We start from the raw sequence: 27,223 nt of genomic DNA on the forward strand, positions 1-27,223 counted from the left end.
ACTCATATATTTGTAACAAAACTTAGGACAAAAGTTTCAAGCTCACAGTTGAGTAGCGATTTTAAGCTGGAAATGTTGCTAGAGTAGCCTGGAAAGACATGCTGTTTGTGGAAAGTATCAAGAACAGAGTAATTTGTTTTTTTTTTTTCCCTGTTAGGATTTATGCTAAGGCAATTATTATGAGTTCAACCGCATTACTTGTGAACTCACATGGACAATACAGGCCTTCAAAAGTTAACAACTCCAACCCCCACGCTACAATCAGGTGAAAACAGTGTAACAAATACATTAATTTGTCACAGCAATTTGTTTTTGTAAAAAAAAAAAAAGAGAGCTATAATATTAAAAAATAAAAATTAAAAAAATAAAGGTTATGGAAATAATATTTGTTACTGTAAGCAGTGTTATGATGGTGTTGTTGTCAAAGGTACGTACCTGCTTTATAAATTGCGTAGCATTAAAAAGTTCACTGCAGCCATAGAGGACATGTTTTCCTTGTTTACCCTAATAAAAAGGAAAGTCAGGAAGAAATTGAGTGTTCAACAGAGCAGCAGAAGTGGCTTTAACTAAGTGCATACCAAAAACCTATTTCTCGATGATTTTTAAGTCGTGCACTTTTTGTCAAAAAAGAAAAAGTAGAGTTGGTCCACCACAGGAATAAATAATAATTAAATTGAAGTGGAAAAGAGGAGAGTTGAGGCATAAAGACGTGGAAAAATGTGGCATTATACACTTTTCAACTCATTAGAATGTGAAGTTCTTTGATGCATCTATGAATGGCTTGGGGAAAGTAATAACCTTATCTGAAAGGTCCTCCTCTCTGCTGCCTCCCACAAGAAAAGAACAAACTCTACCCCCTAGAACAACTGGGCATTGCTGTAAGAATAGTAACAGCGTATTTCTGTTGTATTACAGCCAGAAAGCTTCTATCTGTCATTTGTTTCCCTATGATGACGTTTGAAGCAGATCTTTTTTTATTTGTAAAAGGATTTTGAAACAACATTACCTTGAGCTATGTTGGATACATAATAATCCTAGTTTGCAGTGAACAGTTTGATAGTATTTGATAGTGCATCATTTTAGAAGTGAAAATCCGTATAAGTAATACGAAGTTTCAGACTGAATTTGCTCCCACTTGTGGGCTAATAATGCCATGGTTCCTTGAAGTTCAAGTATAGGCTCATTCAGAAATCTGTTTCACTGTTAAATTAATTTGCATTTTCCCCTATTAGTCTAATTTCTGCAATTTAAAAAACAAACAGAAAACACCTTTCTCTTGGTGTTTTCTGCTGTCTGTGAGTTATATATGATAAACAGTTAGGAGAATGGGCAAGACAAAAACAGCACAAAGAGGCCTATCTGTGTAAACTTACATTTTACTGACAGGAAGTTAAAGCTTACTTAGTAAAGAGCATAATAGGAATGCAAGCCCTCACAAAACAATTTTGTTCCATATATATTGCCAATTGTGCTGTTTCAGCAGAAAGTCACAGAAGCAGATTCTAACAGTCAGTAGCTGGTGGTCACATGCTAATGGGGGAGATGGTAATCCTGGTTCAAGTCCTCATCTTTATTAATTTTGAGTGGTTTGTGGTAATAAGCTATTCTTGTCTCTGAGAAGGAACTCAAGCTTGGTTCTTCCCATGTTTCAGGCCAGTTTATTAAACGAGGTCTGGTTTTGATCTAAAATTATTTTGACAGATATATTTTGAGAGATTCGGTTTTCAGTAATATGAATGAATAGCATTTAACAAAAAATTAAAAAAAAAATTCAAACACTAGAAAGAATTGTGAGCACCTTTCAAATAGAGCACCTTTCAGGCAGCTCTAAAATACACATTCCTGTACAATTCCAGTCTTACATAGAATCACAGAATCATTTAGGTTGGAAAAGACCTCTTAGATCAACTAGTCTAATGAGACCATAAAGGTGAGGCAGGCTTCCCCCCTGGGAGGTCATATCCCGCTAATCAAGTACACAGTCTGACTGGGGAAACGTCCAGCACACTTCAGCTCTAACAACTGATCATGAAGATCATGATCATCTTTGTCTACAGGTTCCGGAACAGCAAAACAGAAAACCCATGCCCAACCTCTCATTCTCCACAAGACCTAACATTACTATAATTCCTGAAGCTTTCAGTTCTGTCCTTTCCATCTGCTTACCCTATCACTTCCTGCTTGCCCTCTTATTCCTCAGAAACTTCAGATTCTTGCCACTTCTATATGAAAAACCGGGTGTTTAACTTGCCATCTTATAAAAGTTCTGTATATACATATAGATGTGCATACACAGCTAACCTCAGGTATGTCAGTATGCAGCTAGGTATCTTAAGGAGCGTATTAGTCTCTGGCAAATTCAGGTTTATTTTAGTTGAAGTAACAAATACACATGTTGTTGGCCATCTTTTGAATTGATACGGCATCTGAAACAGCTTTGGGTAAACTAAGGAGCAGCAAAAACTTTGACAATGCACTCTGCTACAGTTAGAATGTTCTAAAGAGTTTGAAGAATATTTTAAGTGCTAAGGTGAACCTAAACACTTCCCGTAACTTTCCTCTTCCTCTCCTTTCCCCTATTCAGACCAGCTATGTTCCAAAATGGCTGCCTGAGGAGGAAAACAGCCTAGCTCACAAGTTCTAACTTCCTGTTTTGTGTTATTTACTAGAACAGAAAATTACTAAGTGCTTGTTACGTGAAAGCTATATTTTTCAGTTACTAATATTTCATATTTATTCTTTTCTAGGAAAACCTTCAACGTAATCTACCACAGGACAGGAAGGTAGAACCATGTTGGTGAGGTAACTGATTTTACTATACGGTAAAATCAGGCAGGAAGAATGATATGCTGTTGCTCTTAAATAACGTATTTCCTAATTCTAAATTTTATCAAGGTAAGAGCTTGCATCTCATTCCCGCCCCTGCAAGAATTCTAATGATTTGGTTACTTTTCTCCCTCCACTGTTTTTTTGGTGTTTGTGTTCTGTTAGGCTGGCAAGCTGGAACCAGAGATGTTAAATCCCTTACACCACCATTACGTAGTCGGTTACACATTTTCTTCTTTGTGCATATGATAACTCTTATGATTTCTACACACAATCAAATGATCCAACATTTCAAGAATGAGTTGCTTTCAACTCATTAGCAAAAACTTCTAAATGTAGGTTAGTAATAAATGCTGAGATACTGATGTGGAGATTTTGTCCAGAGGAGTTGTGGATGCCCCATCCCTGGAAGTGTTTAAGGCCAGGTTGGATGGGGCTTTGAACAACTTGGTCTGGTGGGAAGTGTCGCTGCCCATGGCAGGGGGGTTGGAATTAGGTGATCTTTAAGGTCCCTTTCAACCCAAACGGTTCTATGATGTCAACATGATCTTTGCTTTGACAGCATATCCTCTGCATTCAGAAGTGCAACATTAACAAAAATACCAGAACCAACTGTTCTTCTGAATTAATATTCCTCATTTTCTACCAATTTTTCAGATATATTTTTTTCTCCAGATGGTATATATAATACTAATATAAAAGCTAATTTTGTAAGATTTAAGCTTCCAAATATTAAATGTTAGAGCTTGCTAAAATTGGTTTCTATCAGTAAGTTAGATTAAATAAGTAAATTAATCACAACCAACAGAAGTGTACGTACCTTTATGTAGTCAATAAGATTTTGATATTCAATGTAGTTGCCTCCTCCAACTACGAACACTATTGCCTAAAACGCAACACACACAATCAGAATATGCAAATTCTTAACATTTCAGTAGTAAACTATATACCAAATCATTAAACATATAGCAAAAGTCATCTCAATCACACTTCTTAGACTAAGAACTGGACAAAAATTCACTAGCGCTCTCCTTGAAACAAAATAACAGAGTTTTACTAGGATGCAGAATAGCAAGCAGAATGATTTTAACACGTCACTTTATTCTAAGATGTCATTTTATTTCTAAGAAATATTTGAAACTTAAATAGTTTCAACGTATTACATTTTTCTGTGGAGATGTCTCTGGTGTCCATAAACACAGTTAAAGTATTTTCATGGATTCTTAAGAACTTTGGGAAACGAACAAAATACTTTTGTTATGAAGAAACATGTTTTCATTGTCCTTCCCTTTCCCGCTTACTACTAGTAATAATAACATTACAGGCCATCGGTATTTGCTGGGCTGTGTTTAAAAACAGAACAGCTAATGAATAGAATACGGAGACTTAATAGTTGCATATTTTTGTTAATGTTCATTCTCCAAAACTGTTTGACCATATGAATTTTGTGTAGTTTCTATGTTATTACTGTCATTTTTGCTATGACCATCTATGTGACACCACGAGGTATCATTACTTCTGCTCAAGAGGATAACTAAGACATTTCAAGAGAAATCAGAGACATCTGTCTATTGCCAAGGCAAAAATTTTGCCAATGAAACTTGGTAATAAATTACCTTGGTAATGAATAGATTGTTTCTATTTGCAAACATTTATGTTGAAAAAGACTAATAGTTATGGGCATTTGTATACAATGAAAATGGAACAACTGCTAGCACTGCTTTTTGTTTTTTTTCCTTAAATTACAGGGACTGTTCAAAATACTGACACACAACTCAGTGGTCAACATTACTGTTCAAGACTGTAGCAGTTTAAATTTAGAGAACATCCTAAAGCTCTGATATAAAAATAGGGGTGTTAATTTACTGAGTACCCAATTATGGTGTTATTAAATTACTCTAATTATCTCAAGAAGCATTTTCTTCACTTTTTTTTCCCCCCTCTGCTGCTAGTTAATGCTTACACAGTCCTTTGAAAAGACTTCAGACTACCAGCTAACTGCAATTAATACTAGATGTAATAAGAGTAAGTGTTTCTTGCAAACAGGACCTCTCATTTTCTTAATCATAATCATAAAAAATGACCGGTACTTTAGAATTTATTTTTCTAATACCTGAACACCAAAAGGTAATTTCTACATGACTTACCTCCTGGAATGGATTTTTGTTTCTCGGAACTGAGCTATTAAAAAAAAGTATATCTTATTAGATATTAATCGAAATACGCAAAATGTAAGTATTTTATATCATGTACAAGGTTATGAAATACTAAATAATATTGGACAAGAATTTAAAATAGAACACTAATTGCCTTTCTGCATTCATCTGAAGTATTTTATTTAAGTGATTTGTTTTGAAAAATCATCATCCATTCTACAGAAACAAACGAATAAATGGGAGTTTTCCTTTATCAGTTTTAAGGCTGCTGTTTAAACCATGAGCTTTATGACAACACTTCTTTTTGAGCTTTTAAGCTCAAACTCTAGTGCTGCTAGCTAGAAGCACAAATATAATGAGAGACACATGAATAAAAAAAATCTTTGTTAGCACGGTTTATGACACAAACCCTGCTTCCTGGAACGTGAACTAGGTAAGTCAGTCAGTTTGTGATGCCTGCAGATACACTTATTGATGCTTCAAAATCTCAGAAATGACTACAGGTAACAGGTACTTGTCACAGCTACACCATTATGACTATGATGTTTTAAGGAGGAAGTTAGGGTTAGGGTGGTAAGAAAAATCCTCCAAAAATGTTACAAAAGCGGAATGAAACAGTTAAAGTTGCAATTAAAATGAAACAAAATACAAATTTTTCTTTGATGCCTTGAAAATCTACTTAATCTTTGAAGCTACATAGGCTGTAATAATACTTTCAGGTAAAACATACATACTCTCTGAAATTTGCTTCCTACTACTTATTCTACTGGAAATATACTTTGCATGATTCAAGAACAGAGGAAGTAGGGACAAATTAAATTCTTATTTAATGCAAATGACTAAAACCAGGTCTGGATCTACTTTATCCATATTCATCCAGTAATAAACCCCGGCAATTAAATCAGCTGACTGTTTTCCCATAGTTGCAATGAAAATTATTTTTAGAAGCTATGTTAAAATCAAGTATCTTCTCCATGTCTTTTTTGCAGTGTTACACAAATTTATCTGGTTGATCCGGTTTCCAGTTGTGAATTCCTTCAATGTCAACTGCGTTGACTTAGAATGAATAATCGGAGGTATTATGTAGTCAGCATGGAAAATAAGAATGAATTCTTTAAGTTAACCTTTTCATGACGTAGAAGGAAACAAGCAAAACTCACAGTAGACTTACCTGTCACTGCCTCGTAGCATTTTGGGATCAAAATATCGGTAGTCATCTGTCTCCTATTAAAAAATGTATTTTAATCTCAAAAAAAACTAAGTTTTGGCTTATGAATTTCTGTATGTTACATTAAATATCCTTCAAACCAATGTAATTTCCCAATTTAGCAGATACCATCGTTCAAAATTAATTGTGATGTCCGCATATACTTGTACATAACTGAACCAGTATAGAAAAACAAGAGAGAATTATGAACTGTATCTGATTCCTCTACAATTGACTATTACACACTTTCCAAAAAATATATCAGTTGCATAACAAACAGCAAGGCAACATGCAGAAAAAAGTATTAAGGTGTCACCGGCTTCAGAGGATCATCATGCGATTATAAATGTTCAAATTTTCCAGAGAACTGCTAGTGATTTAATACTATAAAACAAAACACTTCTTTGGCAATGAATGCTAAATACAAGATAGATCAAAATCTGCTACTGTTACGAAACTTACCATTTCATTTCATGATTTATGACTACTATTAAACCAAAATTAAGCTTGTGAAGAAATGAGTTCCACAAGAATTTGAAAAGTGTGTCTAAACTATAATTTTTTTTTCCTTCATGCAGAACACTGAGGCACTTCCAATATTTTTATTGGCAACAAGCAGGATTTTTGCCAACTCTTAACAGAAGAAAAACAAAGCTTCTTAATAACTGCTTCTGACAACTGCGTTGCTTGCATCTGTTTCTATACTACATTTTCATCCAGGTACTGTGATATTTAATTTATGGATAAATTGCATGCAGGACTAAAGTGGTTTTCGTTTGGGTGCTTACATGCAAGACCTCTGTGTTTTGATGATTCTATAGAACAGAAATCTCCAGTAGTAGACAAGTTATCTGGGGAATTTACTAGAGCTCACAAAGCGTAACTGTCTCTAATATTACAAAATATTTAGTATACATGTGGTAGTATGGTATTTGGTACACACAAGGAAAATAAATCTATTTGATATTAAGGACCTCTGCAAACACATAAAAATAAGTCTCTTATCCTCAAGTTTGGCTTTTTAAAGAACTTAAGATTTAGTTTCACACCGAATCTCTGTAAAATGCTTTTATACACTCCACTGGGAATTTCAGCAGCATTTGCAGTCTGCCAGCATTCATGATTTTGGCAGCGTGTTTTATAAAGGTGGTATAGCAACTCTGAAGTAATGAGTGAACTAGGAACACAGAGATATTACCAGACTGAAACAGAGAGGTAAACAGAAACCTTTTACTTAATGAACTGCAGATTCCCTCCTAATTAAAATTCATTACAGATTAATGCCAGAACTAAAAATCAGAGTTTAAAAAAAAAGGGGGGGGGGATGGGGGGTATTAAAAACAATTTTTCATTTAATTATTTATTTTGTGTACTTTTCCTGTGGGTATTAAACTAAATCTGAAGTAGACACACAAAAATGGCAAATAAATAGAAATGTGATAAGCTAGTTTTTGTTTGTTTAAATACACAGTTCCTGCTGAAATCTCATCTGAGGCTGCAGGAAAATAAAAATCTTGTGCTTTAAGTAATGTCTATTCTGCCAACAAAGACAATTGTATAGAGATGTCCTTATACAGCTGAATTTTATTCAGGAATAAATTTCAGGCTATTGAAATTGATTTTCAAGCTTTCAAATTAAAATGGAAAAAGACCCATGGAAATATCCTTGCAGCTCAGGCTGTATTTGGTTTTCTGCTGAAGCTAACATAATTAGTTTGAATTAAGGAAGTCCCCCAGTTTTAGAACTTTTTTGTTTTAATGCATGAAAAGTAAATATATACTATATCCCTAAGCCTGGAAGTTATCGTATTCACTGAAAGAGATGACGTTAACGAAAATACAGTTCCTTTCATATATATCATGAGTAAGTCAATACAAATGCACATATGGTATTATTGATTGACTAAATTCTTTCTGTGACTTTGTGATAATAATATTAAAAGTTTGCACATCAAATATTGTCTGTACTCAAGAATCAAACCATTTTATGGAAATTGTTCAATTTACTATCTATGGATGAAAATTTGTATATATTTGACAATATGTTTTGCACGTGTGTTCAGAAAATTTAAGGTTCAGTATCACCAAATACAGATTAAAAACCAAACAACTATGCTTTTAGATTTATAAATAGAACATTCCTTTATGAATCATAATTTCAAAAGCAATTAATAAAAACCTTCTTTGATCAATGTTATGATTTTAGGAACAACAATAACAAAAACCACACTGATGACTTTAAGCTCATCATGTTTCAGAACAAATATTGCAAGAAAAAGTCCAGCTGTAGTTAAACAACCTAGACAAAAAAAATCACAGGATGGTATTACTGCCCCTGTGAACTGCTCTATCCATTCCTGCTCTGAGGAACTTGGAAAGCACAGGTGTAGACATTTGTCCTGCCTGGTAACTGGCCTTGTGAGACTAAACAAGCACTAGGGACAATCAACATAAAGATCGATTTAAAGACAACCGCAGACAATTTTTACACATAAGCATACCATTCAGAATAGATTCAAAATTTTAACTGACAATATTTTTGAATGCTAATGTTATAAGTTGCACATTTAATCAATGTAGTTTGTTGTTGCATTTTACATTGGGAAGATACTTTGAATTATTTGCATTCATTGTAATAACTGCTTGACTTCGGAATAATCTGTTTTGCATAAAACTTTTATCTGTGTGTACATTTCACTTGATTACTGTGGTTGGCTAGTAAGATTCAATGAACTGTAAAGGAGATGATATAAAAAAGGAGATATTTTTTTTTCCTGTGTCATGTCCCCTCGCTGTCTTTTGCCAGCAGGGCAATAGTTTTCTATTCTGGGGTGGAAAAGGACCTCAACCATCTGAAGATGAGCAGAGGCCACAGTGGTATGTTTCTATACGCAGCCTTTTTACAGGTATAATTCCATTTTGGTTTATCTTACAGCACGCCTAAACATTCCACAATAACCCTCTAACTTTCTTCTGTTAGTTGAAAGGGGGAACCTACTTATTGAGAAAGTTGCTGTCAGTTTTCCTACATGTTAAGAGAATCTTTCTTTAGGGCTTGCCTGGTCTCCTGTGACTTGAAAAGTAGGACTCCCTGTTTTGGGTCACGAATTCTAGTCGCTGACGGGTTAGTGTAACATGAAGTCACTGACAGACAGATCATCTCAATCTCTCCTTTTTCCAGTGAGAAGATCAATGTTTTCTCCAACTTATCAAGGGGAAATGTGGCTGTTTTCTATGAATACAGCATGACAATATCAAGTCAGGAAAAAAGAGAACATACGACTCGTAAACTTTTCCAAAACAATTTTTAAATTTGAAACCCAAGAAAACTAGTGTTTATTTTGAAATTTTTCAAAATAAACTGGTTTACTGGTAAAAGTTTACTGGTAACCTAAGTTACCAATAGTTTTTAATTTCAGATTACCATATTAAGTGTTCTGAGTGACCTCTACTGGTTGACTAGATAAAATTAGCCCTGCACATCTTTTCTAAGTCTTGCGAATAGGGACAACAATCAACTCTGCTGCTGAAAATGGCACAAATTTCTTGGTTTGTTAAGAGAAGACAGATTTTTTGCCTAACACTCTTGACGTGCTATCTGTGAAGTACAGTTTAAAAAAAGACAATTACTTGCCTGTTGATCATTTTCCTATTTTACTATTATTTATCTCTCTTTATATATTGTTAGTACCTGAAGCTGCAAGTAGACTAAGAGTATTTCAAATCTAGTGAGTTTTGCTACTAACCAAGCATACCCACATTTCTGTCATAAACACTGCAGCACAGAATTAAAACCTACCATTAAACCTCTTGGCACTGGGTAACTCACAAGAGGATGCACAGACGAGGGAATTGCTAACTAACATGTTGGCATTCCATATTAAAGAGGTAGAGGTGGATCAGGAGATGTAAATGGCTGACCAGGTCTGAAGAGCCAAAAAGTGTTAGCTAACTAGCAGAAATCATTAAGCATCAGTGTGAAAATTCATCTAGAATTGCAAAAATCCATGCAATTTCTGTATTTCTTTAAACATTTGCTAAGCAAAATAGTGCAAAAATTAGATTTTTTTGTTACTAACCCAAAACATTCTAATGATGAAAACAAAGGGATTGAACTTAACCTCTTTCTGGGTATACTAATAAACCAGGGCGAGATGCTACAATTTTCTCTCTCTGATTCTGATGTCATTAAATCAGGAAGACTGAAACAATATGGCAGATATTTTAAACCTGTTAAAATTACTTTTAACAGGTGATTTTTCAGAACATGTTTTTGTATAGGATAGCCATGAGTAACAGTTTTGAAGGAACTAAATATGTAGTAAAAAAAGATGGCTTTGACTGTAAACTACGTAGAAAAGATTTTGGGCTATTTTTAGCTAAATTTTGTAAATTCTAGCAAATGTCTTGACTGTACACCAAGCACTTAAACATTTCAAAACTTCATTAACTTAGGCAAGTCTCAGTACATTGTCACAGGAACAAAAAGACTTTTCTGACAAACAAACTTACCTTGTTTCAAACTGAAAGACTACTAAATTATTTTCTTCTAAATAACAAAGCTTTAAAGATGTGGGAAACAAAATTTTCTGAAATGCTCCCATTCACAACTACTTGACTTTTGAACTTGTGCTCTTAAAAAATTACTTTGATTCAAAGAAAACTTCAGACCACAATTTAACTTTTAGAAATTCAGGAGCAACAGAAACTCAGTATAGTACAAGAGTAATAGAAGCTCAGAATAGAACTGCCCTCACAAAACAGCAGTTCCACTGAGACACAAATTGTCATGATTTGGAAACTACTTTTATGCCAAAATATCTCATGAAATTGTTATGAAAATGGTTCTATTACTGAGATACACCATGACTAGATTTAACTCTATTATCACAAACAAAACTTAGCTCTGGCATATTACGTATCACAGCATAAAGATTTCATTTGTTCCATCTCTTTCTATGTGAAGGCAATTATACTCACAGGGTTTGACTTCATCTCCATAAGGTTGTCCAATATACGTGTGACTGGTAGATTCTGTTAAACAAAATGTGAAATTAATGTAATGCTGGAGATAATTAAGAATTATTCACAAGTACACTATTATTTATGGACCAGGAAACTCAACTGAACTTGAACACTTCAACACTTGCCTGGAATGTCCTAAGAAAGGATTTAACTTATTGTAATGCAAAATAATATCCTTGAATTGTGTTGGCAAACATTATTTCTGTCGCTCATTTTAATTCTATTTCAATAGCAATATAGTAGTTCCAAATCTTAGAAAATTTACTTTCCTTTATACAGTTTTGGAAAATTGCACTTTTTATGGTAGTCACTCGTCTACTGCTTCAGTCCTTTTATTATAGCAGATAGAAAGCCTTCACAGGAAATCTCTTCTGTTCTCCCACAGTGAAGCTGATCCACCTTCAAACCTAAGCCCAGTGCCAAAGTCCTTATTAGTGGAAGCTAAGTTTCAGGTTGCTGTCTGATACTTAGGTGGATAATTGGAAATGCTTGAATTGTAACTGAACAGAGAATGAATGCTTTGAGCCTTTCGGTCATCCTGGAATAGCTGCATCTAATATATGATGTTCTAATCGAAGGTGCAGAGGACTTTTCATGTTCATGGAGGTCTAGTCTATTTTAAATATTTCACGGCTGGTCTTTTTTTATTGCTGAAATGAGTCTTAAAGGCACATACTGAAATCTAATTCCTTACAAATGGAGGCATTCAAAGACAATTTAAACATTATTCATTACTTATCAGAAAACTAAAAACCACAAAGTGCTAGATATATCCAACAGCAGAGGTTGAGGGCATTGTTTACTGTACAACTAACTTTATTAGTATAACTGAGGTAAAGAAAGGTGTTTTTCTAAATGTTCACAATGCTCTCTCGATGGGCTAATTTTATTGTTATTATTTGTATTGGTCTTTAAACTTACTTGTTGCTTCAGTACCAAGTTCTTCACACCTTCCATCACAAACTGTGATCCTGTATTCATAACGCGTGAAAACAGACTGAAAAACAAAATAAAGATGATATGTAAGATTTTCTTTTTTTAATTTGCATTCTTAAGCTTGATATTGATACTCAATTTCCATTAAAGCTGATGCAACTTAGGTACTAATTCATTCAATTTTTTCATGAATTAAGCTATTTTTCAAACCACATGGCAGCCATGTATATGGGAATATACCTGTCGTCTAACAACTAGATCCTCACCTATTAGAAGTTTTGTGTTCTCTACTCTTTGATCCAGTGAACAGTTTATTTTAAAAACTTCCGTAGTTTAAGGATTTGAGTGTTTTTTTCAAGTGAGTGTCTTAATCACAAGAGTTAGCAGAAATGCTCAATATATTTCCCAGCTACCAAACAGTAATTTTTCCAAGTGAGACAGCATCAGAATTCTCTCTAAACATACTGTGACAGTCTTCTTATGACAGTGACAGCGCATTTCTGAAAGTACTGCTAGTAATGAGGATTCTGTACGGGATGTTAGTACCCACAGCATAGGTACAGCCATTATCTTCTCTTTTGGTGTCTTAAAATAAAGAACTACACCTCTGAATGATCTGACGGACAACCAGTCCAGGAGACCCTAAAGAAAAAGCATTGCATTCTTTTATCCCAGACAGTCTTCAAGCCCTGGAGAGAACTCATTTTGAATGCACAGGGCTGTTCTTATCTTCTGCCATTGATTAAATAAGGCTCAACATGATGGCTGTCTTAGCTTCATTTCAACATGCTGAATTCTTCTCCTATGAGAGTCTGTATATTTAATGTGCAGGTGTACAAGTATCACTATGTTAAGTTACTTTCTGGATTTAGCCACTTCTCTTTTCAATTTTCCTGTGCGTAAATCCTGTGCACTGTTAAGAGGAGATAAGTAATTCTGTAATTTTGTCTGTAATTTTTTTTTTTAATAGAGAAATGTTTTATTCTGAGCCATGTACAGCACTAATTACACTTTTGGTACTACTGAAATAAGCTAAAAGAACCCAAAGGCTTACAGAAAATTAATCAAAAGCATACCCCAAAGGTTTTGGCGTAGTGTTTCCATAGCTGGTTGGAGCTGAAGCCATCTTGGTGAAAGCCCTGTGAAAGCAGGGGTAGAAATCAAATGCTTCATCTCATGGCATATTCTGCTGCAGAATGTTCCACTCTGGTCATTTGAAAGTGAAAATACTTCTGCTTCTCAAACTGTTTCAGAAAGTAACTATTTATTACATGCATCCCTCTTGTCTAGAGCTACAATGGTTAAAGAACTGAAAGGAATTAGATTTTACATTTAAAATACAAAGAATTTATTTTTATAACAACTGCAATTACAGCAACTGATAGGCAGCGTGGCCCTTTGGTAACGAATCACAAAATCCGGAGTCTGAACTAGCCCAACTTTTCACCGAAATCACTTTATTGTTTCTGTCTTGGATAATTAAGGACACTGATATGTGTCATGTTCAGTAGTGTTCTGGCATTATTAGAGTTCAGCTGTAAAATAAAATTTTGCATGTATTACCATAACAACGACAGCAAAAAAATTATGCCAGAACAAACGTTTAAGGATAATTTACAATGTCTGAGAAGTACTACATAATTCTTTGATACCAACGTTGTATTCTGTAAAATTACCCAATTACATAGGAGAAAAATAAAGTTACTTACTTCCATTGTTTTATGTAATTCAAAGGAGAAAGATTGCAACCTGCATCTGTCAATGCTTTTTTATACTGCTCCAGATCAATCTGAAATTACAAAGTGGAGAAATGCAACAGGTTTACACTACTCTGAACTCCTTCCATGTGGAATACAAGATATCCTTACCTAAACATTACGCGTAAAGCTATAGCATTAACAACCAAAGTTAAAAAACAATTATAAATTCCATCCCCTGCCAAATATGAAAATACACCTTAAAATGCAATTTGCTATGATTGCTATTTTATTTGATGCTATTTTGCTATATTTATTTGCATTAAACTTAACTGTATTTGTGGAATTAAACCTGTCCGCTTTCAGCTAAGGGAACAATCTGTTCTATCAGCATCTCTCAAAAACCTGACAGAATTCTGGTTTCCCAAAAATGTCACAACAGCGACTAATAACAATGAAGAGAAGTTTACATAGAAGTTCTTATACATTTATAAGAATACTTTCTTTGCCTAATCTAACATAACTTTTTCTTCCAGTTAGAGCCAGTGCAGCAGTTCACCATAAAATTATTCCATGTTATCTATATTAATTCCATATTACAAATTTCTACAGTATAATAACAAAATTCCTTTCATCATAAGCTCTAAAGAACTATTAAGAAATTGCTTCCTGAATTAGTCAGATATTAACATAAAAACATTTCTACATTATGTATCTGCTAGTCAACAAACCAAATTATTTTTGAATATACAAGGATAGAGTGAAAAGAGTCATATTGACATTTTTTTAAAATCTACTTATAATGGGCAGTGGAGCAGAATGATGAAAATTGTGCCAAGATGTGTCTTGTAGTAACTCTGGACTGAATGTTCCAAGATTATCTTCCTTCTTACTAGCCACCCATATCCTTTGCAATAGTAGCTAATGCACTGTGAACAGATTACCTGGTAACACTACAAAATGTACTTAAAGTTGCAATATTGAGCTGGGCATTTCATACTTCTCTTCAAAGAGAAGCAGAAATATCTATTTAATGCTGGTACAGAAAAATTCTGTTTGGTAAAATTTAGTGTTACAAGCTGTAAAGGACATACCTCTGAAGGCGCCTGAGCTGAGCTTATGTAATAGATAAGAAATAAACGCATTTTGTCTTCTGGAGTTCCTGCTGCAGTGAAATAAATGAGAAAAAAAATGTTACTATGCTATGTTAATTGCCCTTCAGTAACAATATGTATGTACATTCAAGCCTTTAGTTATGACAGTAATTGTTACTTCTGAGCATGGACCTGTTTGATATATACAGCAGTAAAAGGTATTCAGCAATTTTATTAAAAATTGGGTTAGACTGGCTCACTGTTTCTGAAAGAGTTACTCTCACCAAGCTTGCTTGTAACAAATACTGTTCTTCAAGTAACATACAACTAAGTTACCTAGTGACATTATGTCTTATTTTTAAGGGGACTGCATTAACAGGCAGTAATCTGTGAAAGAGACTGAAGGAAAGCATAAAAGTAAAATAAAAGCCCCTTTTTTTTTTTTTTTTTTTTTTGAGCTCTACAATTTGTTTATGCAGCTTTAGGGTTGACTGTACTGAGCACTTATGTGAACCTTTGGTCAGGAACAAATGCTGAACTTCTACCTCGTCTTCAGGAAGGATTTGACCTCCTGAATCACCCACCTATTTTCACACCATTCCTTGGAGAACACTGCTCCAGTTTTTTGGGAACCATTATCCATGGCAATCAAAATTCATCTCTGCCAAATCAAAATGATGATGTGACCATCCTTGTCATCCTTAGACTATAACCTACTTTATCAGATTTCGAACAGCATCTACTTTTTTTCCTAGAACAGGATCACTATTAGTAAAAAGCATAGTTTAAATGGAAGATTTCAGAGGTACAACTTCTCAAAACAAACATTTCAAATTTGTAATTCAACACTGTTAGAAAAGCGTGTTACCTTTAGATATAGTTCAATATTTTAAAAAATGCACCCTTCTGTACTTGTAGGCAAGTATTATTTTTTTCCAACTATGGACTGTAGATAATGACAGCAGGGATCACCTAGTCTAATATGCTACTTCTGTTTGTAAGTGAGCATATATTTGGTTTGGCAGAAGTTAAGAATTCCACCTGTTAGTAAGCACTGTCAAAACGAATATTTATGACTTGGTACAATTCTTTTTCTGGGAAATCAGTTTTAAACAGTAAGCTAGAAGAACTAAAAAAAAAACCTTTGCATCACTGGAACTAAAAGCCAACTTGCCAGTTTATAGCTTGTGACAATACTTTCTGGAACTTGACAGCATTTACCATGCCCACAACACTCCTAGAAGGCTTATGCTCATAAAAGCTAAGAGGTCTCACTTAGACATGAGTAGGTGATATTTTCTCTTACCAAAAAATAATGAGTTTGGAAAAAAAAATCTTTGATTATATCATATACACTTACCTAAATCTCAGGAAAAACACTTTTTTTCTGGCAAAAGTACTTTAAGCATACTGCTGATATAAATCATCGCTACGATAAGCAATGGTAGGACTCAGGACCGTTGGCTGTAAAGTGTTCGCTTTTTTTCTAAGCTATGGTCTGTGACGGCATGGAAAGCAGGAGTGGTAAATATTCTGAAGAAAACTTGACAAACCTAACATAGAACAACTTAAATTCAAAAACTAGCTGGAAGCCTTTAGGGCTACTGCTTAACTGTTAGAGCAAAGCAAAATCAGTAACTTCAGTTTTACCACCACTGTAAGGCAGCTAATTATCACAAGTAGTAATTCCTGTAAGATAGTAAAAATGGGAGGCTGAAGCTGTTAAGTGGTCAAGTCTAAGTACGATTTTGAAGGGGTTTGCAGATATTGTCCACAAGGCAGGTATCCCACAGATAATACAAACAAGTACATCACCACTGCAAGTGTTGGCAGACTTGAGGCATTAGTACTTCAAAACAAATGTTTGCTGCTGGTATCTCACAGCAAATCACACAATTGGAAGCTGGTCAGTTTTATAAGATAGCATAGTCTGAAATAACCACAGTACCTAAATTTAAAACCTTTTATTATATAAATGTCTTAAATCTAGGCAAAGCATATGAAATTCTAATGAGCTACTGTAAACATCTGAATATTTAGCTAATGAAGGGAAACTGTAGCTTGGATGTCTAATCTTTCTCTTGTGTAAACCCACGTTCCTTGTTAAAAGAAATGTTGATATGATACATCAAGCTTGGAAAACAATTAGATATATACTGCAATCTAAATATGCATAGAAAATGTCGGTTCAGGTAAAAAGTAACTGATCCAGTAGGATATGCTGGCAAGCATAATCATTTCTGTTTTAATATATAATCATCAGCTGTTCATGCAAACGTTAAAGTTGAAATCAAAATAGTACACAAACAGCTAATTCTGAACATGGAAAAGGACTACTTTGTATTGTTGATTAACAGAAGATTGTCCATATTCTTATTAACTTCCTGGTAACAACAGATTTCTAGTGAATTACAGATTGATATCTGACATTACGGATTTTCTGAAAGTTAGTTTCTAGTCTTCATCCAATGAGATCTGTAAAATTTAGCTCAGACTTCTACCAACCATCTATGACTTCTTCTACTGCCTTTTGACTCTATAGCTCAGACACTAATAAAAGACTTCTAAAAATCAGCAGGTTTTATGTGTATTCTTTCTTCCAAGAAGAATCATTACAGAAACTCCAAGCATATGTTATGTTCAGTATACAGCTGCAAGACTATACATGTAAGCATGCAATAACAAAACGTTTTCTTAAAGAGCACACTGGGAAAAGAGCAAGGACTCGGGGTCTCTAAAACCTTAACGTTTGCCAATACACTTGCCAATATTTCCTATTGCACACAGGTCTGTATTCGTAACGTAAGTTTTACAATCTTCTGTAGGTTATTTTGTTCCAGCTGACTGCCATCAGATCCCACTGGAATCCATCACAGCCTTGTGAAAGGCTGCAATGACAGTTACGTGAGGCCACTGCCTCTATGCTATGATACCACAAAAAGCCAAGAACCCAAGCCAAGAACCCATTCTGGTCTCAGCTGTTCACAGAAAGGCCCCTGGTGACTCTTGATAGAGAACCTGAGCATCATCCAGTGTGTAAAGCTTTGTTATGCATGAGCCATATACAAAACAGCTGTAACCCTCTGCTCCTGGATAATGGAAACAGACATGCTGCAGCTGGGTCAAGGCATATAAAACCTGAGCTGAGTCTTTCAGCCAACTGGCCAATTTATGTCTTGGTTCCATTCTCTACACCTTCTCACACACCCCCTTTTTTTTTTTCCCCTCACACAAACAGAAGCTACAGACACCACTACTCCTTGACCTAACCAAATCCTATGAAATGCCCTGTTGCGCTCTGGTTTTACAACAGATGCATTCCAAAACATGCAGTGGGATTCTAAAGAACCAGGACTGTTCAGAGCACGCAATTCCATGCTATATTAGTAAATACTGGAGAAACACAAAAGTTAAAATCTTTTGATCTTCAGAAACAAGGGGTTAGGAATGGATTTTAATGGAGCTGCAAAAGTTGCCAGTATTTTGGAAGTTACTCAGCCTAATAATTAACTCTCTAGACTGCTACTAAAACCAGTGAAAAGCTCTTTCCTTTACAAATCCTGCACAGCTTGCATATACGCTCTTTATAGTGTGCATAGGCTTATTGCATCTCTTAACAATGTTGACACAAAGTTCAGATTTAAAGTACTCACCATCTGGGTCAGAAATCATGTCCAGGAGAGATTTATCCAAAGTGGATTTGCTCATTATTTTTTCCTCATATTCAAAATACACGTCCAGCTTTCTAGCCTGTTTAAGAGTAAGTGTTAGGATTAACATCTTCACACTGGGAAGAATATTTCTTTCCTCTTTAAAAAGGTATATAGTTTTAGTTATCAAGACCGTTTTTAGAAAATTATTTTTAAGTAAATTGCCAGAAAAAATAACTAATGCTTGCCTTTATCAACTCTCAGAAAATTGATGCTTGTGTAATTCTCATATTAGAAACAAAAATGCAAGTTAAGCAACTTGTTAAAGGTCTGACATGCAAATATTCAACTGGAAGAGGAGCTTTGTTTTCAACTATGCTTTTGCTGTAGCTGAAAACTACGTGCCATCGTAAATAGTGTTATGCTGTAGTAAGATAAAATAATGTTCAAATGAATATGTCAAACTTATGCTGAACATCAAGTCTCTCCATCAACAAGACAATTACTCAGTGCAGATAAATACAAGAAACTCCTGAATACAGTAAGGCATCATTCCAGAGAAAAGTTGGCAGCTTTCCATTCAAATCTAAAGGGTTGGTACAAAATAACCATCTCATTCACACTAAATATGGAAAACTTCATAGTTAGGTTATCTGGCTAACACTGGAAAAGAAGCCGCTCATTACACTATGACATACTTGTCACTTGCAATCACATCAATCACATGCAGACCAGGTTGTGAACCCCCCCCCCCCTTTTTTTTTTTTAAGGAAGGATGTCACAGGTACTGCATGAAATTAATGAGGCAAAGGCTTTATGGAAGACCTCACGTGACCATGCAACTAATGACTGCATTACAACACATCTGCACAAACAGCCAAGCTTTGCACGTCTGATCTTGAACTTTCAATCTGAATATACAAAAACGCATTTTAAAGCTTATTTACAAACTTATGTTCCATCGCAGATTATTGAGGTTTGAAAATTAACATGTAGTATCACAACAGATGTTACAACTGCTCAGCTTACAAAACCTTAATGTCTGGCAACTGACTAAATTCTGGTGTTTGGACACCGTCAGCTATGCATTGGCTCAAAAAGGAGAGACTGTAAGAGTGAATCTCCATCTCATTGCCTTGGAAGTATTTCAGCTCCAGATCATACCGGCTGGGAGACTGAAATGGTATTACCACATTGAAGCATGAGTCACTGGGGTTTTTCTCAGGTTAACAGATTCAGGACAATTTGCCTGATACTGCCGAAGCATGCAAAATTACTATGGCACCTTCTAACCTGGTGCAGTGGTTGGTGCAATGACAGCAACAAAAAAAGTTTAGAAGTCTGGTTTTCATTTGTTTTTGAATCCTACTATTTTTTTTTCCTGAGATAACAAATAAGGAAATAAAAGCACAAAAAAGAAGGAGAAAAGAAGGATGTTAGGATATTTTACATTCTGAGTATTTTTAGTTCAACAAAAAAGACAGATGACAACACAGAATAAGTCACAAGAATATTTTAATATTAAAAACTTTTGGCAATCAGCTTATGGAGGTAGCCCCTTGCTTCCCAGTATTATATACATAATTCCATTTCTCATTCACCATCTACTGAACACATCAAGAAAAGTAGTTACTTGCAGAAGAGCAACTTAATTTAAAGCCTTTGTGGAAGCTTGTACTTGCAGTTTATAAAAGGTAACTCTCTGAGGATAACAGTTACTGTGAAGTGTGCTCAAGAACTGACCACTCGCTACTTTGAGGGGCAGAAGGATGTCTTCTTTTGTTTGTCATAGTGACAACGATTACACAGAAGGTGTAGGTAGTGACAAAAAAGGAGGTGTAGCTTCTTTCAAGCTGTATTTGCCTTGAGCTCTATTAGAAGAGCAGTCACAGCTGTGTTTTGGTAGTTATGGTGCTGTAAAGACTTGCATTAATAATAACTTATTTAGCTGAAAGGTAAAGCGATTATCAGTGGTTACATTGCACTAGTTTAAAGTGAATACAAGTGAACTACTAGCCTTTTTCCAGGTCCCTACTTCATGTGCAATTTGGTATCTGGCATGTCAGGCAAGTTCTGTGACTCCTCTCCACAGTACTGTACAATTCTACAGTTCTTATTTGTGTTATAGTTTCCTTAACTGTTTCTGGAGAGAAACAACTGCAAAGAAGCCACCGCAATTTTTGTAGTCTTTCCATTACTAGCTTTCTGTGTTTTACATACATTTGTAGCTCCTCATAAGGAGTTAAAGTCAATGTTTTTAAGTTTAAAATATTTTTTCCCAGACAAAAGGCATCCAGCAAACAAAGGATTGTCATGAAATCTGGAAACTTCATCTTATTAAGATAAATATATTGTTGAATTTGGCAGTGCCTATATTATCTTAGCTGGTGTTCTGTTTAATACAAATTTATTCAGATGGCATCTAAAACTATATATACAACATAAAATATATTAACTCAATGTATTTATTTACAGATCAACTTTTAAATAAAATTATATAATTTAAACATGAGATACTTTAAATTATAAGAGCAGATTTACAGTTGTTAACTTATTTTGAGCACAAAATGCTTGAAATTCTTCTCAGCTATGTGCCACTTCGTGATTGTTTGACTAAGACTACCAAACAGAACAGACTACCTGCAGCCAAAAAAGCCTCACTGGCTGCATATATTCACTATGCTTAGAGCCCGAACAGAAACATCAATGGTACATGTACTGTCTTAAAAATTTTGGACAATTACTTTTGGAGTGTGAACTTAGCACTGTTTTGGAAAAAGAACCAGACTGGAAATCCTAAAAAACTCAGTTCTTTTATGTCTGTCCACAGTAGGGACACCAGAGATAAGCACCGATATAAAATTTTCAATGCTTTTGCTGATGCGACATAAGCACGAACTAGCGAGATGAATCAATACGGTGAGTCTACTCAGCTTCTTCATCAGAAGGTAGCTAACCAAGGTTGCTAGCGAAGGTGCTATTTAAGGCAATATTTTTCTTATATGTGTATGCTAGGATTTATATGGGCTATGAATACAATTTCACATGGAGTACGGAATAGCCTTAAACACTACTAGTTAGCTTTTAACGGATTTCCCAGGCATGCCACATCAAGGAGAAAGTTACTTTCCAAAGAACCAACTGTTCTAAAAAGTGCTGATAAGAAGCAGATGTTCCATTTAAGTAAGTGCCATTTTGCTTACCTAGTGACAAACTCCCAGAGATGCCAAGAGAAAAAGCTAGGGAATAAGAGCTAAACAATCCTGTAGATTCAATCGCAGAATCATTTAGGTTGGAGAAGACCTCTAGGATAATCAGTTCCAATGGGATAAGACAGCAAGGAAGAGGTTCTTATGGGTGCTATGGGTGCTATGCCAGATAGCAAGGTGAAGAAAAATAATAAAAACTAATAATAAAATCAAGATGTGTTTACATTTGCAGTTATTCCTTTCCTGCCTCCTGCTCTTCATTTCCTAATGTGACATCTTGTTCCACGCTAACACCATTCAGTAGACCTTTCTGGTCTCCAATTCAGGGACAAGATCTTTATTGTAGTTGAAGCTCCACAGTTCGACTTTTTTTGGTGAAAGCTTCCAACTTAGCATTTCTAGAAATACCCTAAAATAAAATTTGGCTTATTAACAACGTAAGTTACTGAGACACGTGGGAATCTCCAACTGAGTGCCAGACTCCAAAAGAGGCATAAAATTCCTTCACTATTAAGCAGAAAAGTGGAAGCAGGATCCACTGAAATCTCTTACAGGGTCATTTTTGTAAGGATTTGTAGGAGACTCTTCTATTCTCTTTACAGTACAAAGGTACTTCCTTTAAGAGAGTGAGAACATGCAGAAGACGACAAAATACATGTATTTTTAATTACTGGAAGGGATTTCTAAAAGATATTGACAGAAAACAGTCAGAAATAACAGCCCACAGAAATCAATGGAAAGAGTGTGGCTAGTCAGGTAATTATAGCCTGCTCCTATCAGGACCAAGAGGAGCTCTAGGAGAAAGCTGGAGGTGGCAGCCGGAGCCACTTCCCTTTGACTGAACTGTACCAAGCTACCCACAGAATAATGAAGGAAAGGTGACTGCAACTGAACTCAGAGAAACCTCTCATTTCCTGGGAATTTACTTAATAATCAGTTCTGAATTACAGAAAAATGGCCTGGACCACTGTGACATATGTATCTTACTACATATACTTTTTCTGTTCACGTGTCAAGACAAAACAGAACGGTTAAAATAGTGGAATTCTTTTACAGGGTATGTAATGGATAATCGGAAAGTCCATCCAGATAATGGAGTTATTCAAATTATCAGGCCTAAAGATCAAGTAAAACTGGAGAAACATAGTAAGAAAATTATGTAGGTATTCAACAAAACCCTAAACTTAACAAGTGTTAGTAATCTAAGACAGATAATAATTAATTTAAAATCCACAACTTAAATTCATAGGTACAGAATTCCAGCAATGATAACCTACCCCTCTCTGCATTTAATTGTTTTAGAAAAGCATAAGTGTACATGCCATAATTTGACATACTTCAGTAATCTAAGCATTCGTAGGAGACATGCAAAGATATGTATTACTTGAAACTCTAAAGTAGGTAGAAAGATATCCATAGTTCTAGTCTTAAAATTGTTAACAGTTGGGTACAGTCCTTCAGTCACCAGCTTCTTCAAAGAAAAAACAATCAATGCAAGACAAGGATGCCTTTGTTCTAAGTGTTGACAGTAAGTAGTTGATGATTCATTTAGTGCAGAAAGTGATGCATTCTTTCCATCATTTCACTAAACGCAGATTTGCCAGAAAACTGCCAGGACCTTTGATTATGTGATTAATTTCTGGTTTCCTCTTGCCGTGTCTTAGAAAATGATCCAAGACCGCGTGGAAAGCAGATGTAAACTGACCACTAAAGAAAAATTAAACTCAGTCTAATTAGAGCGGGTCTCATAGCATTCTTTGCACTGATTCTCATAAACGTAAGAAGAAAAAATGCTCAAATATTTACTGTAATAATAAAAAAAAAACCATAATGGGCAATGCAAAGAATCTATTTTAAAGTCTGAAGGTACTTCGAGATCATTTTAAAAGTGAAAATAAAATAACCTGAAGAAAATCATGGTGCTTCACTAGCTCCTCAAGACCTGGGCACATGTCAAAAAAATTACCTTATCCTAATCTGGTTTCTGTATTTAACCAGATATAAAACCTATTTTACCATAGCCTCAAGGTGCCGTCAGAATTTCTTTAATAAGTACTGGCTGAGATACTGTTTTTTTTTGTGAAAATATTTCTGAGGAGTACATGAGGTAACATCTCATCCTGCATTTTAAAATTCCACAGCTTGAGTTAGAAAAAATCTTTTTCTAACACTGGAGAGTAGAAAGAGGGGAGAAAACAGACAGGTCAAAGGAAATGGAAGAAATTCTACAATCATTAGTGAAAAGGCTTTTCCGTTGGTAATTTCCAATGGAAAAAGAACGTGTTTCTGCATTAGCCTGAGTTTAGATAGTTCCTGAGTGCTTGGAGAAGGAAGTGATTCTTTCTAAATCAAAAGAAACTGATAAAAGACAAATGCATCATCAACATACTGAAGGAACTGCATTCCTATCTGTCTCACAAACTTCTTTGACAGCTATACAGTAAGAAGGTAAGGAGCCTGAACACTTTGCAGGATAAGAATTAAGAATCATCTATGGAGAAATAGATCATCACTCCCTGGGAGCTCTGTAGTAGCATGCTCCTATCAGAGGAGGGAGCCTAAGGGCTAGTACTGGAGGGCTACAGCAGGGGGACACAAGTAACTCCTGCCCCTAGGTAATGGAAAAGTGTGTCACTGCCACCTCATCAAGAAGGAACAAGTGCATTTGACTGTTGCCAAGAGGACATTGTTGTTCAAAACCGATGTTATTTCCATTCCACATCCCACTCTGAAACCCGTCTTCTGCCTGACAAATTGCATATAAAGCAAAGCTGGTGTAGGCCTGTCCTTACTGTCATTACAAGAGCAGCACAGACTTAAGCAGGAAAGAGGACAAACATCCTTCTTAAGAGTTTATATTATGCACAGGACATAACTAACACAGACCCTGCTGGAAAGACCAGTTTAGTAACTTGCATCATTACTGCCACACCTCTGGATATCATTTTCATTTGGTGAACAGTAAACAGTACTCTTGTGATAAGCACACACACAAGAGAAAATGAATGCTTAGACTCAAATCATAATTTGCCATGACATGCCTCTAAAATAAACCTAACACTTCCATCGTAAACTTATTTTAGAAAGAATTTAACTCACAATAAAGGTTGTGGCCATCATAAAAAAGACAAGAGTGTAGTAGTAAATTCCAATACAAAGAAATTGTATTCACTTTTCATGCATAGACATTCAGAACTCATTCCCCCTCACCCTTCAACTCTAAGTAATGTTATACAGTGGTTTCTGTAAAAGGTAGCGCAGTTGAGAAGGCTCACTTTCCTATCTTGCTTCATTTGGTCAAATACATTGCTCCAGGCAAGAAGCATCTTACAGAAAATCAAGTCAGAGAGCAATCCTACCTTTATGTGCTCCAAAACAGCTGTTGCAACGTTTGTATGAAGATCAATGAGCCTCTTCTTTTCCAGAAGTTCTGGAAGAGAGCTGAAAAGATTAAATACAAACTAACCTGCTGAGTTGCAGCAGACACATGCTGGATCTTACAGGACATTGGACATACCACCTCATCTATGATCAGAATAATTATCATTCCGTTTCCCTTCTGATTTGGGCCTGAGTGAAAGGCAGAAGACTGAACATCTCCCCTCTCCAAGGCAGTAGTGGAATGAAAAACAGGTTTACAATTAGGAACAAGTCTAAACCTCGGTCTTCTAGTGTAATTCAAAGTGGTTATGAATACAGAAGAAAGAGAATACGTTTCTCATGCAGAGTCTGTAAGTAAATTTATGCTGCACTTAAGATCATTCAGCATTGCTGAGGAAACATTCCAAAGCCATGTTTAGAGGCCTAACATGCACATGCTGTGGAAGTTGTACGCACAACTACTTGTGAAGGGTGCTGTCTTTAACTTTGCCACCATTTAAATTTTATTATTGAGCTGAGTAGCCTATTTTTAAAGCTATTTCAAAAGATATTAAAAGTGAAATGACAGAAGGAATCAGAAATTGTTCCCCATTAATTAAAAAATAATGCATTATTTTATTTATTATTTAACTTACCTAACAGCTGACGTTAGCTTAGCTGTATTGTCAGAAAGCATGCTTATTGCTCCTTCATCCTCCCCTTCTATACCCTGGTTTTGAGGAGTGGTTTGGAAAGAGGAATGAAAATAATCGTAGGCATGAAAATACTACATCGAAGTACAGTCAGTGCACTCAGAACCTATTTTCTCATTGCGACAGTAAAGTCTGGATTGTATTTTACAGTTACTATGGAAGTTACATAAATGCAATATCAATACATGCAAGAAACTGAACTTTCTAATGAATTATGGTACTTACGGTCCTATACTTAAGTTTACATTATGCCTAAGACTCAGCATGCACTGATTTTTTTATTTTTATTTTTTGCAGCTGGTGTAGTACGCTGAGCATCTATTAGGCTTTAGATAAAGCACAAATATAAACCTTACCATGATACTTTTAAGTCTTTTGACTTCATCTTCTTGGGCTCTGTAGGATTCCAGTTCTTGTTGAACAGACTCAGCTACCTCTGGAAAAGGACTAATGCAACACTCCGCATTAGGCTCAGTTAAATCAACAAATTGAAACACTAGAACCAGACACGTTATATGATCAAGATGATCTTGAAAATGTCAGAAATAACAATACATGCATCGTGACACAAAATGTCAGAAATATCAATACACGCATCATGCAGCATTATCAAGTCCGTGAGCAGTGACGTCTTACTACCTGTTTACTTAAACTTTCTAAGATACATACTCACTGCTTTCAATATTTTTATGTAATTTTGATAAAAACATCTTCATGCTCTGTCACCAAAGGCAGATACAATGAATGATACAATGAATATGGACAAAGATCATTCCATAAAAAATTAAATGTCCACAAATCTTTCCAAAGAAACTTAAAATAGAATTACCATAATATGAAAGAATACTTTGAATGTATACTATCCTCACCATTTTTATTTTTCTTAAAATTTTCTACAGGAATTAATTTTACCTGTAGCAAATTCTCCCCCTAAAATTTAATACTTAGTGAAACACATAGTAGAGGCCATATAAATCACAATGTTTCTTTCTTCAAATTCAGTAGCCTTATAGGCAGACAGAACTTCGTATAGATATTTGTTCATCTGAGTAAGGGTAAACACAGCGTACTTTTCTATTTCTTTTTGCACTTCCTAACCCAGAGCCCTTTGTGCTCCAGAAATATTCTAACAAACCTGTTATTTGTACACTTAAAATTAGATTTAAGTAGTTGAGCCTATTAAACAAACAAAACCCACCATACTAACATGATAAGACCACAGAAAACTTCTCCAGGCACGTACTCGTATTCCTGAGCCTAATCTGCAGTGCTGTGATATAATCAATATGCCCTTGTGGCCAAACAAACCCAAGGAAGTTCTACCACACAAACTGTCTAAATCAATATAAC

At 35.2% G+C, this 27,223-nt stretch overlaps 1 protein-coding gene and 1 long non-coding RNA gene across 4 annotated transcripts in view; one reads left to right on the top strand and one right to left on the bottom strand.

Moving 5' to 3' along the window:
• The window catches only part of LOC308195409, a 30,276-nt gene extending 18,247 nt beyond the window's left edge, over positions 1 to 12,029 (top strand). For all 3 annotated transcript variants that reach the window (XR_013951459.1, XR_013951460.1, XR_013951461.1), the window contains exons 3-8: positions 158 to 265; positions 2,748 to 2,895; positions 5,972 to 6,058; positions 6,768 to 6,909; positions 8,999 to 9,095; positions 11,600 to 12,029. This is a non-coding gene — a long non-coding RNA (uncharacterized lncRNA). The remainder of the gene's footprint in view (positions 1 to 157; positions 266 to 2,747; positions 2,896 to 5,971; positions 6,059 to 6,767; positions 6,910 to 8,998; positions 9,096 to 11,599) is intronic.
• Positions 1 to 27,223, bottom strand: part of SCFD1 (sec1 family domain containing 1) — a 45,357-nt gene that overhangs the window by 749 nt on the left and 17,385 nt on the right. The window contains exons 12-24 of the mRNA XM_080592763.1: positions 26,230 to 26,320; positions 25,817 to 25,890; positions 25,160 to 25,241; positions 18,595 to 18,691; positions 14,942 to 15,012; positions 13,860 to 13,939; positions 13,227 to 13,289; positions 12,136 to 12,211; positions 11,170 to 11,223; positions 6,154 to 6,206; positions 4,974 to 5,007; positions 3,647 to 3,712; positions 436 to 504 (exon numbers count right to left, since the gene is read on the bottom strand). Coding sequence (XP_080448889.1) covers positions 436 to 504; positions 3,647 to 3,712; positions 4,974 to 5,007; positions 6,154 to 6,206; positions 11,170 to 11,223; positions 12,136 to 12,211; positions 13,227 to 13,289; positions 13,860 to 13,939; positions 14,942 to 15,012; positions 18,595 to 18,691; positions 25,160 to 25,241; positions 25,817 to 25,890; positions 26,230 to 26,320 — 910 coding nt within the window. The remainder of the gene's footprint in view (positions 1 to 435; positions 505 to 3,646; positions 3,713 to 4,973; positions 5,008 to 6,153; positions 6,207 to 11,169; positions 11,224 to 12,135; positions 12,212 to 13,226; positions 13,290 to 13,859; positions 13,940 to 14,941; positions 15,013 to 18,594; positions 18,692 to 25,159; positions 25,242 to 25,816; positions 25,891 to 26,229; positions 26,321 to 27,223) is intronic.

Source organism: Anser brachyrhynchus, assembly GCF_964034855.1.
Source record: "Anser brachyrhynchus genome assembly, chromosome: 5".
Classification (NCBI taxonomy): Eukaryota; Metazoa; Chordata; class Aves; order Anseriformes; family Anatidae; genus Anser; species Anser brachyrhynchus.